Consider the following 12,315-nt stretch of genomic DNA (forward strand, 5'->3'; position numbering starts at 1 on the left):
CAGTATCAAATTAGTCCTGCCTAATGAGATTCAGTTGTTTGAGACTACCAACATTACTTTGGCAAAGGAATTGGGATGCCTTCTTCATTTCAGCAAAATAAATCACATCTCCATCATCTGATTCAATTCATTAATGCAAACTTAAATCAATTCACACAGGCCCAATTACAGTACATGGCTGTAAGTCAATACATGCTGACTTACATCCTACAGTACTTTGGAATTTTGGTAACTGTTTCCCACCTGGTGCAATTGCTAATTTCATCACAATCACTGTGATTACTATGTTGGATGTTGGGGGTGGAAAAACAATGAGTTCTTGCAGTACCTTTTTCCAGGTAATCTACATCTCTCTCTCTCTCTCTCTCTCTCTCTCTCTCTCTCTCTCTCTCTCTCTCTCTCTCTCTCTCTCTCTGTGTGTGTGTGTGTGTGTGTGTGTCTGTGTGTGTCTGTGTCTGTGTCTGTGTGTGTATGCAACTGAGTGAAACTTTGAAAGGGTTATGTCGAATCTTCTGTGGGACATGGCTTCCATAAAGTTTTAAGGAGTGGTTACTTTGTCACACCACTATGCTTTGCAAAGTTGCCCTTTTAAATGCTTTCCATACTGGTGGTCTACTCAATGTTGTAACATTGCCCTAATGCCCTAATGCATATTTTAAGGCAGTATTGCATAAGAAACGCTTCTCTTTAATTACACATCTCTTGTCAAACATAAGGAGCCCCACCTTTTCTTTGCTATTAGATATGTTGTTCTGAGTAAAATGTTTGAGGTGAGAAAAATGAATACTGGTAGGCTATGTATCACTATTGACCATGCCATGTCAACCCCCCCCCCAATGATTGGCTTTAAAAGAATTGTGTGAGACAGATTTCCTTTATATCCCTAGCCCTGTATTGATAGACACAGGGAATCCCCTTCCCATCCCATGTGGACAATGAATGATTAGGGCAGGGTTAGACGATGTTTCTTAACCTTGGCAACTTTAAGATGAGTGGACTTCAATTCCCAGAATTCCTCAGCCAGCATGGCTGGCTGGGAAGTTCTAGGAATTGAAGTCCACCCATCTTACAGTTATCATGACTGAGTGATTCTGAGCTAATAGATGTCTGTGAGCCTTACATCTAAACTTTCAGCTAGCAAAATTGCTGTATATTTTCCCTTTATGATCAGAACCACACACATTGCTATTTTATTTTTTAACACGCATTGCTATTTTGACCAAGGTAAAGCCTTTTTTAAACACTCTAATGGGCTGTACTCTCTTTAAATGGCAATAAGTGAAATTATTTCATTTCTAAGCATTAGATATGAAATGAAGGATCAGTCTGCTAACAGCAGCAACAACAAAAAGCTTTTCACCTTGGATTCACTTTTCCCTCTTTCAAGCTTTAGTTTTTTGCCCTAAATAGTCCTGTTCGCCTTTAGAAGCCTTATTTGTTACACAATAAACCAGTCTGTCTTGTACAGATATGCAGTTTTGTACACAATATAGCGTGCCTGAGTGCACATTTAAGTACAATACCTATACCGGAGAGAAAATAATTGATTTAAGAGAGATGACAGCTCAGTAGCTCATTTCATACTTTCACAATATAGCAATTTTTCAAAAGCTTCTCGTTTTCTGTTTCCTTCCACAGTGCTGCTCATCTTGGCTTTCCATCAATTTACCTTAAGCATCTAAAACAGCAAGGGACATTTCTGAACACCCTGGAGTATTCATCCTGGATCTGAAATGAAAAGATAGCATGAGTACCTTGGCTTACTAACAGATATATATATATTAAGCATCTTTTACCAAATGCGGCTTACTCTGTTAGAAGAGCTTTAGATAATTTGGCACTGCATAGCAAAAAATGCTGATGAGATTTTGACAATATAAGTTGTAGGACATTACATAAAAAGTTTCAGTCCAGAATCAAATGACTATAGTTAGTGAACCTCTTTAATTATTTCATAGGATTACTGCTGTATAATCTGAAATGCATTCTGAAATCCCAGATCTGTATTATATAAATCAGATTTCAAAGTCTCAATACATGACTGTGAATTATGCATGTGCATAAATTATTTTATTCATTGCAGGATGGCAATTCTTGACTCACTTTTAAGTATAGGGCAGTGAAATAAATCAGACTCTAACATTACTATAATGCATTTAATGTGTGCATTTCCAACTCTTTCTACTTCAGATTATGTTTTTCTTTAGATCTTATTCAAATCTGAATCAGGTATTTAAGGCCTGCCTGATACCACTGTGGAAAATATCTATTTATTTATTTGTTTGTTTATTTATCTATTCATCAACTTTCCAACTGATTTCTGGGGAGACTATTATGTTTGCAAGAAATTACTAGTCACTTGATCCCAAACAAGTTGTTGGTTTCTCCATATATGTTCTACATTCCCACTGCAGATGTATTTGTTTTTTCAAATTATCAATTTCAAAACTTAATTTTACAGCCCTGCTTAATATTTTTTTTTCAAGTATGAAATTGCAAGGTATGGTTCCTTCTTCCTTTAACCTGCTACCCTTTTGTGTTTTTGCAAATAAACAAAAAACAACCTTCCTCATCATTCTATCAATCAGTCAGTCAATCAAGTTGGCCTTTGTTACTCTTTGATGTGCCCTTACCTTTCTATAAATCCTGTATGCCTAGAACAAGTTCAGAGAAAGGGTCTTGCTTTGACAAGGGACTACAAACAAAGGGCTGCTCCACAAAGCTTCCTAACAGAGGTAGCAGTTGCCTTGTTAACTATTTCAGAAAGATATAAATATATAAGGATGTCTTCCCAAAACCTTTGAGCTCCACTGCAAAGGCATCCTGCAGACTTTTCTGTTCCAGTTTTAATGCATGCTTTCTACTTTCTCTTAATACAATTCTTGATGTCTGGATCAACTGCAGTGTCTCATCTGAGATAAAATGTGTTCAGTAATTTTCCCACCTGTCAAGGGAAAGGAGGTGGGGATGAAGGGACTACACCACCTTATGAGAAAACTATTCACCAAGTCTCTGGAAGACTGACTGTCTTACCTGGATTGGTCATGCAGGTGGGGGAGAAGATGACTGATAAAGAGATGTTCCAACCCCGTTTCCTTTTGTTTGTGGGAGTGTATTGAAAGAAGCAGGAGGGGAACAGATTCTTAAAGCCTCTCAGATAGAAGCTGTGGGATCGGACAGCCAGCAGCATGAGACCTGCTCTCTTATTCTCCTCCTACTTCTTCTCTTGTCATGAGTGGCAGAGAGAAATGGCACATTTGGTGCCACTTTTCCAATCTGAAGAAGTAATGCTTGCATAGGATTAGAAAACTGACAGCAGAAGACTGCTCTGATGCCATGTAACTAATCCCTAGAGTGACCATTTAAAGACAGTTCAACACCATGGGTCATCTCTTGCCAGTAACTGTTACCCAAAGAGCCTTTCCCCACTCTTTATCCTTCCCCTTCATTTTTTTGTGTGCCAACACAGAAAAGGAATAGCACAAATTAAACCAGGGTACTGTCTTACCATCTTATCAACTATACATTTCAGCTTAACATTTGCAGTCCGGATATACATTAATGTTTCCAAACAGAGATTGAGGTAACTGAGTCTGTTTAACCTTCAGAAAAGATGATTGAATGGATATGCTAGCACTTTTCAAGTATCTGAAGAGGCATCAAATACGTTCTCTATCACAGACCTCAAATTATGGAATAAGGGCCTTAACTAATAGATGGGTAGACGTTGACTGAATGTTAGGCAAAATTTTCTGTAAGGAAGAGCAGTTTGATAATCAAACAGTTACTTGTGAATATGACAGGATATATATTTCTGTGGGATATTTTAATTTAGATTACTGCACAAAGCAGATCATCCTGCATACGATTTTGAAAACCATATAAATGATAAAATAAACATAATTACCAGTATTGCCCTTATTCTATGGGTGATCGAACAGAGCAGTGCAGTAATGGGAGACGTTTTACTAGTTTGGTTCACAGTTTGAGTGCCAAGACCACTATTTGGAAAATGCAAGTAGTAGTTTCAGAGAAGGTTCTTTTATTGAGACTGGGGCTTGGATGATTAATTGCCCAAACTTTCCAAGAACCAATTTTATTCAAGCTCTTCTGAAACAGCTCTGGCTTTCAAGTACTAGCTTTTTACAGGAAGGAAGGAAGGGAGGGAGGAAGGGAGGGAAGACGAAGGAAGACAGGGAGTAAGTAACTAAGTGAGTGAGTGAGTGACTAAGTAAGTAAGCAAGTATATTGACAGAATGACAGGGAGGGAGGGAGGAAGGAAGGGAGGGAGGGAGAGAGGGAAGGAGGGAGAGAGGGAAGATGAAGGAAGACAGGGAGTGAGTGAGTAACTAAGTGAGTGAGTGACTAAGTAAGCAAGCAAATAAGTAATATATTGACAGAATGACAGGAAGGAAGGGAGGGAGGGAGGGAGGGAAGAAAAAGGAAGATGGAGTGAATGACTAAGTGAGTGAGTGACTAAGTAAGTAAGCAAGTAAGTAATATATTGACAGAATGACAGGAAGGAAGGGAGGGAGGGAGGGAGAGAGGGAGAGAGGGAAGGACGGAGAGAGGGAAGATGAAGGAAGACAGGGAGTGAGTGAGTAACTAAGTGAGTGAGTGACTAAGTAAGTAAGCAAGTAAGTAATATATTGACAGAATGACAGGGAGGGAGGGAGGGAAGAAGAAGGAAGACGGAGTGAGTGACTGAGTGAGTGAGTGAGTGACTAAGTAAGTAAGCAAGTAAGTAATATATTGACAGAATGACAGGGAGGGAGGGAGGAAGGAAGGAGGAGAGAGGGAAGGAAGGAATATACTGACAGAAAAACAGGGAAGGAGGGAGGGACGGAAGGAAGGTTGGAAGGAAGGAAGGAGAAGAATATTTTAAGGATAATTTTGTATAAATGCATGTCATGGTCTATTTATATACATTGAAAAAAAACCTTACTTTTCGTGACAGCACACAAAGAAATATAAAGATGAACAGTCCCTGAAATGCATTGAAAATTGTGAAAAGATATGCCGTGACCACTGATCCCTGGATGACATGAAGCACACCAAAAATCCACGTAGCCCCCAGCAGAAAAAGGAGAGAAAGTGCTCCTCGTGCGCAGGATCTAGGGAGAAAGAGAAAGAAGAGCTGTTAGCCCCGCTTCTCTTTCAAGTTCCTTCCCTTAAATGTGAGCCACTGAGAAACCCTTGCCTTCTGCACTGCGGTGACATGGTTTCTGCTTTAGGGTGTGCTGCAGTGCCGTGGCTGGAATAAAGTTCCTCTTTTGTTTTCTGAGCAGAGTCACCAACAAAAGTGGAAACGCTGATGGCTTTTAAACATGGGCTGTCTTAATCTTCAAATCTGTTTTCTCTAGTGTGCTGCAGAAACCATATGATTTGATTTTAAATCTACTGTTGGTGCATTTCCCCAAGGTAAAACACATGTCTGTTATGAAGTATACCCCTTAAGAAACCTTGGGAAAAAGAAATGTATGGTATGCTCTGAGGTCAGCTTATGTGCCAGGCATCAGAGAGAACTTTTGGGCTGTTTCTCAGTTTCAGCTTCAGAGATAGTGTTCGCTTGTTCAAAACACAGACGTTCTCCTTATTTTGAAACAATTTGGCTTTCGGGATGCAAAGGAGGTTTAAATTGTTGCAGGGTCAAGATATTGACTTCCAAACAGCTCTCAGATCTGTTTCCTGATATTTTGTTTCCCTCTCCTTTTACATTAACACATTGTAATATAAGTTTCTCCAGCTTTGTACATGGGCTGTGACAAATTGCACAGCACGCTCTTGCATATGGACTCAGTCATTAATTTTCTGTTTCATTTGCAACACAGTGGTTTTGAACTCCCTTTGCATGAGAAAGTTCTCTCTCTCTCTCTCTCTCTCTCTCTCTCTCTCTCTCTCTCTCTCTCTCTCTCTCTCTCTCTCTCTCTCTCTCACACACACACACACACACACACACACACACACAAACACACACACACACATCTCCCACCCCCATCATCTCTCTTTTCATGCTGCTTCCTTAGACATGTATTTGACTCCATGAGGCTTGGCGCTCTGTGAGAGCTGATCAGGTGGAGAAGGGGAGCAAAGTGATCAATCAAAGAGCTGCTAAATCCTAACTATAAATCTAGTGCAATGAGTTGAAACAATGTGAATGTTTCCAAGCAACAAAAACAATAAGTTGCTTTCAATGGTCCCTATAGCACATTCCAGCTTTTTCCAGCACAAATACTTTTCAAGGCCTCTATAAATCAGTTTTAAAGAAAACAGATTGATGGAAAAATCATAGCAGCCCATGAAATAAAATTGGTTTTAAAAAAAGGAATAACAATGAAAAACAAACTCCGGTGAAGGAGGAAATAAAAATGGAACACCTATTTCTATAATCTCTCTGGAAATAGAGTGAAAAGCCCTACTGAGACTTTAGAACAAGCGAGCTAAACATATGTTTGGCTCCCCTTACTAAACTGAATTCTTATACAATATGAAAGCTTTAATCTGGCTTTCAACAGTAAGACTTAATCTGAGATTTAGTTTCTTTCCCATATATAACATTTGTTTTTAAAAAAAAAACCTCCCAAAGCTTTACCTCTGAAGGATGATAGAGCAGAGGTATCAAACTACCGGCCTGCGGGCCAGTTGCATCATATTGAGGCTGTGCCCACCCCAGCTCCGACAATGCAAAAAAAAAAAAAAAAGTGATACATTGTGACACATCATGTGATGTGGCGAGTTTGACACCAATGATCTAGGGGAGGGACCATCTTCCCAGCCAACAGCTGCAGAACCAGAATACTTAGCAACCAAAGTTTCTCATTTGAGAAACTTAATACACCTTAAAAATATTGATACAATAAGAAATAATGTTTTTGCAAATGTCTCGGTACTTTGTGATGTGGGGAAGTCTTTTCCTTTTATTCCCTTTTATTTTGTTCCCAAGAGATCCTTATATAAGAATATCAATATTCTTTTGTAAACAAAATCATCCTGTGGAATTTAGGCATTGGTCGTCAAAATAAATACTTTAATGCAATGCAGTGAGGATGTCCTTTCTTATTACATTAAGAAACTGAAAATGCTTCCAAGATTTGTAGTTGGCTAAGACTAACATTGCTAGGTAACAGTTTGAAAGAGTGATGGCAAACCTTTTAGAGACTGAATGCCCCCAAACTGGCCCCTCCCCCACCCTGCCCTCCTTCCCCTGCTCTGCCTACCCTGCCTCCACGCCTCCCCCACCCTGCCCACCTGCAGGGCCACCCACTGCTTCCATGGCCTGCTGCAGATTGCCCAGGAGGCCCAGCAGAATCATGGCAACCACGCCCTCTGCCTGCACCCCACAGCATCAACTGCACATGATTGAGCATGAGGGCGGAGTCTTGTCCCTGCTGCCCAGCTGTCATGTCCTTGGCTGCGCGGCTCTGTGGGGGCCGTGCTCAGCAGTGACTCTCATTTTGGGGCTGCTGATAAGGGGGAGGCTGTGGGGGGAGGCGGGGCTGGGGCAACAGCACGCATGCCCACAGAGAGGGCTCTGAGTGCCGCCTCTGGCACGCATGCCATAGATTCGCCACCATTGGTTTAAAACATGCTGCCAAAGAATTCTCTCAAAATGGTATCTTACCTTATATTTTCATAACAGCTAACTTCTGGCTTTAGCATAGCTGTTTGACGAAATACTTTATAGATGATTACTCCAAATGCCATCCAATTCACCTTGAGAAATATAGATTGATGTTTTGGTTTAGAAAAAAAAAGCTTTTCCAGTACGCATTTACACTATTTTCATATAAAAAAACAACCAAATATGTTCATTTTATGTATTCTTGAGGAGGGAAAGCTACTTTATAAAGCAGCAGTAAGTCCGGCACTTGCACAAATCAGAATTACAATCCTTTTTTAACCTCAGCTTTATTAGTTTCCTTACAATTAAAAATAGGAAAAGGAAACATAGAAAACTGATTCGTGCAGTATATAGAAATTGTATTTATAATTAACTAAACATCACAAGGTAGTAAATGGCATGAATAGTGGAAAAATTAAATAAAATAAAACTGAAATACAAACAAAAAGAACCTGAAAGGGGTAAATATTGTATTTTGTCAACTTTTACATAGTGCTGAAACAGTATTTACATGCTTAAACATATTTACAGTTTTATTTAAAATATGTCATTCAATTAGGAAAATTTATTTTCTTACCCAACAATGTCCAAAATATGTATAAGCAATTTAGTTGCTGGAAATATCACAACATTTCTTTTGCACTTGGAATGAAGCTCTTGTCAAAATTTCAAGGGAGCCAAGTAATAAAAATAACTGGGTCCTTAATAGCACATATTTAATACAATTTTTATTCTAATATATTGCATTATTGCACTGACATTAGCAAATAAGTCAAGTGATATAGTATAAAATCAGGAAAATAGATACCACAATAATGAAATAGAATGGCACTGTAATTCAATGTGCTTTCCAAAGCAGTCTTCAAATGTTTAGTAAATGAATTAGCAAAGTTATTTGGAGAGCAGAAATTCATCCTAAATATAACTATAAAATACAAATATTTATACTGTATTGGGTTTTAATCCAAACCAAATTAGACAAAGGTCAACCTAAAATATTTTGCATTCCCCTTATTGCCAGAAATACAACACCAATAACAGGATGTATTTATAGAAACTTTGAGTACAGAATATAGAAGTATATGAGGATTTTGCAATATGTTTACATTAAAAGATTCTGCATCAATCTGGCAATAGCTTTCTCTTCATCAAACAATCTAGTAAAAACAGATGAACATTGTTTCCCCAAGTTTGAAAATACTGGAAACTTAGTAACTGGTTAGAAATGCTATATTTCTTTCACTAACAGCTAGTAAAAGTAATATAAAACTTCAGCATACAGTGAATAGTATCCCATATGAGACATATGGGACAACACTATCCCATATGAGACAGGAAGACCTCCTTCTCTAACAATAATACTTGGGCTATTCTGCCATCTATATGAAATCAGTAAAAATAAAAACCACAGTTTACCGCAAAACTACTCACACTGATTGCATCTTACACTATCTAAGCAACCATCCAACTTCCCACAAAACCAGCTGCATAAGAACACTATTCAAGAGAGTCAAAACACACTGCAGCACAGGAATAGCTAAATCCAAGGAGAAAGCATACCTTTACCACGTATGCAGACAAAATGGCTATCCACCTAAATTTGTCCAACGATGTTGCAAGGATAATGCATCACATTCAAACCGTGATTCACAGAACACCACAACCTGGGCAACCATCCCGTATATCAATGGTGTCTCTGAAGCAACTGCTAGAATCCTGGCACCATGTAATATCAACTTTGCACACAGACCCAACCAAACTTTACATTCTGAAGTAATGCGCTTCAAAGAACCGTTATCCAAGGACAATTTATTATCTATTGTCTACAAAATCAACTGCAATAAATGCTGTTGCAATTATATTGGAGAAACATCCAAAAGACTAAAAACCAGGATACATGAACATATTCTAGCAGTTAAAAGACAAGAACAACGCTCCCAGGTCTGGGCCCGTATAACTGAACATGGCCATACCTTTGATTTCAAAGGAGCTGTAGTCATCTCTCAAGACCCCACTAAAGGTGGCCATCTATTGAAAGAGACTTGGTTGTCTGATAATAACTCAATTAATAGACATATCGAATTATTACCACCATACCAAACTCTGAGAAGGCATTTACAACAACACAAAACATCCAAACGCTTAAATACAATCAACAAAGACACAAACACACTATTCCACCCACCTGTCAAACACCATATCAACACAACAGATGAGATTATTGTAACACAATCCATTCCAATTGAACTAAACAACAGACAGAATTCTAACACAACGATAGCTTGCATAACCAACACACCATCTGACACTTCTACACATAAAGACAATACCACTTCTGACCACAACACCCAAGACACAAATCTTGCAACTTCACTAAATAACCACACACAACAAAACAAACACACACAACACCCAAACAACAACAGAGTGTTGAGACCACATTCAAAACTGAAATCTGTCCCACCATGCACAATAAAACAAAAAATAACAAGCCAGATCAAACATCCCACAAAATCACTCACAACTGACAACCATAACACTTACCTTTATTCAAACACACCAAACAACCGTGCAAAACAAGACACACACACAACAACCACACACTAAAAGAGTTTTAAGATCCGACAAACCAAGTCACACAACAGAGCTGATTTTACAGTAACCAGGTAAAGAAACATGAAGGAGAGCGGATCACTTGCACACTCCACGAGGACATCTGTTCCCTTCCACAGCAGAATCAAGCCTGCGACAACCGCACGCGAGGGAACGAGACGACCTCCTTGACTCTACTTCGAACGAAGAGCCTGTCAGCCAGCGCATGACTGCACACGGTGTGACGAGACTTATGCGCCTAACAGCTGATACACGCCAAGCAGCTGCTAGGCGCGACTTTTAAAAATCAACCAGAGACCGGCCTTTTCCAGCAAAGCTGGAACCACTGTGGTTATACACGAGTGAGCTTGTCACGAATAGGCCACACCCACATTCCACAATTTGACCATTATTATTACCATATCAGTGTATGTACTGACTCCCTTATCATTCAGCTCTTGCTCTGATGATGTCAACAGCTTGTTGATGAAAGCTCAGCAGTAATATATCCCGGAGTGTTTGTGTGTGTGTGTGTGTGTGTGTGTGTGTGTGTGTGTGTGTGTGTGTGTATGTATGTATGTATGTATGTGTATATATATACTGCTCAAAAAAATAAAGGGAACACTTAAACAACACAATGTACTGTATTTAATAGTAGGATGTCTTATTTTGTATTCCCTTTATTTTTTTGAGCAGTATACACACACACACATATATTCCCTTTTATTAATGTGATGAGGGGCCGGATAGAATATTATGTCAACAACATAGGAAATACAGAACTGAAGGGAGAGAAGATTGTTTCTTGCTGAATAATAAGATAAGACAACAGACTATCGATTAGTAACTGAATACATAAAGGGATAATATAAAGATATAGTAATGTACTAAACTAGTAGCACATTCTTTATGGGATTTTTTTTATGCTAAACGGTTATGTTGGTTTTATTCATCCTCAATATTCATTATCCTTGTCTGGTTTTCAGTGTTCTAAACTCTTCTATCTATTTTGTTTTATTATTTTTTGTGATAATAAAGCATGACAGTTAGTCCAATAAGAATGTGTATTCTTAGGAGGGAATCAAAATGGACGGCCAAGTAACCCTGTTTGAATGAAGAACTCCTAAGGAAGATTAAGAAACATTTTCCAGGCTGATATAGAAATGGATAGATATTTAGCACCTCACAGTACAAGAATTCCTCTTTGCTAGAGCATGGTGGGAAAGGATGGAAGACATTTCATGAACAGACAAAGGACTGCATGTAAATTCTCATATACAAGAATCAGAATCCAGATGATTTCTACTTAAAATATCCAACTTCTTTCCAGTTGTAATTATTATGGCCCTCAGAGAGAAAAAGTCAGGCTGTGGGTTTGAATTTGTATTGCTTTATGAAATCTTTCAAACTTCTTGATCCCTATGGTATTTACCAAGAGAAAGCTGTCCATTTTTTAGTTTATATTCTTTGGGTTATTTGATTCAGCAGCTTTCAGTGTAAACAACAATAAAATAAAGTATCTTTTAAATGAAAAGTTATTGAACGCTACAGTATATAAATAAATCCTCCAGTGTATTAACACTGTAGTGGCTGTTTTCAGATGGAAAGAACAGCAAGTACGAATCATTTTAATTCTAAGTTCCTCTGGAGAGAATCAGAAAGCCACACGATATCCTAGTGTGTTAGATTTTGCATTAGGATCCATGACTGAGTTGTAAGACAGCTAGACAGCTACATATTGAGATCACATCTGAGGAATACAAGGCATTTCATCTTTTATTGACAGTTTGCTTAAACAGCTGGCTTTGAATGGATTTCTTGCCTTATGTTGGCATACAGGAAAAAGAACTGAATTTTGATTTGCCCAGCCATAGTCTTTGTTATGATTTTTTTTAAAGTCATTTTCTGAAGCCATTTTTCCTAGGCATTAAAAAAAACCTCCCACATATATATGATATATTGCATTATCTCAGATCCAATAGAAAGACACTTTTCCTATCTATTAGTAAGGATCAAAGGATGCTGGGAGGAAGTGTATTCAGGCAAGAAATGGTAGAATGTCTTAGGCTGATGAAAAGACATTGCATCCTATGTCAGTAAGT

General features: G+C 38.5%; 1 protein-coding gene across 1 annotated transcript in view; it reads right to left on the reverse strand.

Annotated features, from left to right (window-relative positions):
• Positions 1-973: 973 nt before the first annotated feature.
• ADGRL4 (adhesion G protein-coupled receptor L4) overlaps positions 974-12,315 on the reverse strand; it is a 121,092-nt gene continuing 109,750 nt past the window's right edge. Inside the window, exons 14-16 of the mRNA XM_083360244.1 lie at positions 7,622-7,713; positions 4,946-5,114; positions 974-1,728 (exon numbers count right to left, since the gene is read on the reverse strand). Coding sequence (XP_083216370.1) covers positions 1,666-1,728; positions 4,946-5,114; positions 7,622-7,713 — 324 coding nt within the window. The 3' untranslated portion in view covers positions 974-1,665. The remainder of the gene's footprint in view (positions 1,729-4,945; positions 5,115-7,621; positions 7,714-12,315) is intronic.

The sequence above is a fragment of the Vipera ursinii genome (assembly GCF_947247035.1).
Source record: "Vipera ursinii genome assembly, chromosome: 3".
In the NCBI taxonomy this organism is placed as follows: Eukaryota; Metazoa; Chordata; class Lepidosauria; order Squamata; family Viperidae; genus Vipera; species Vipera ursinii.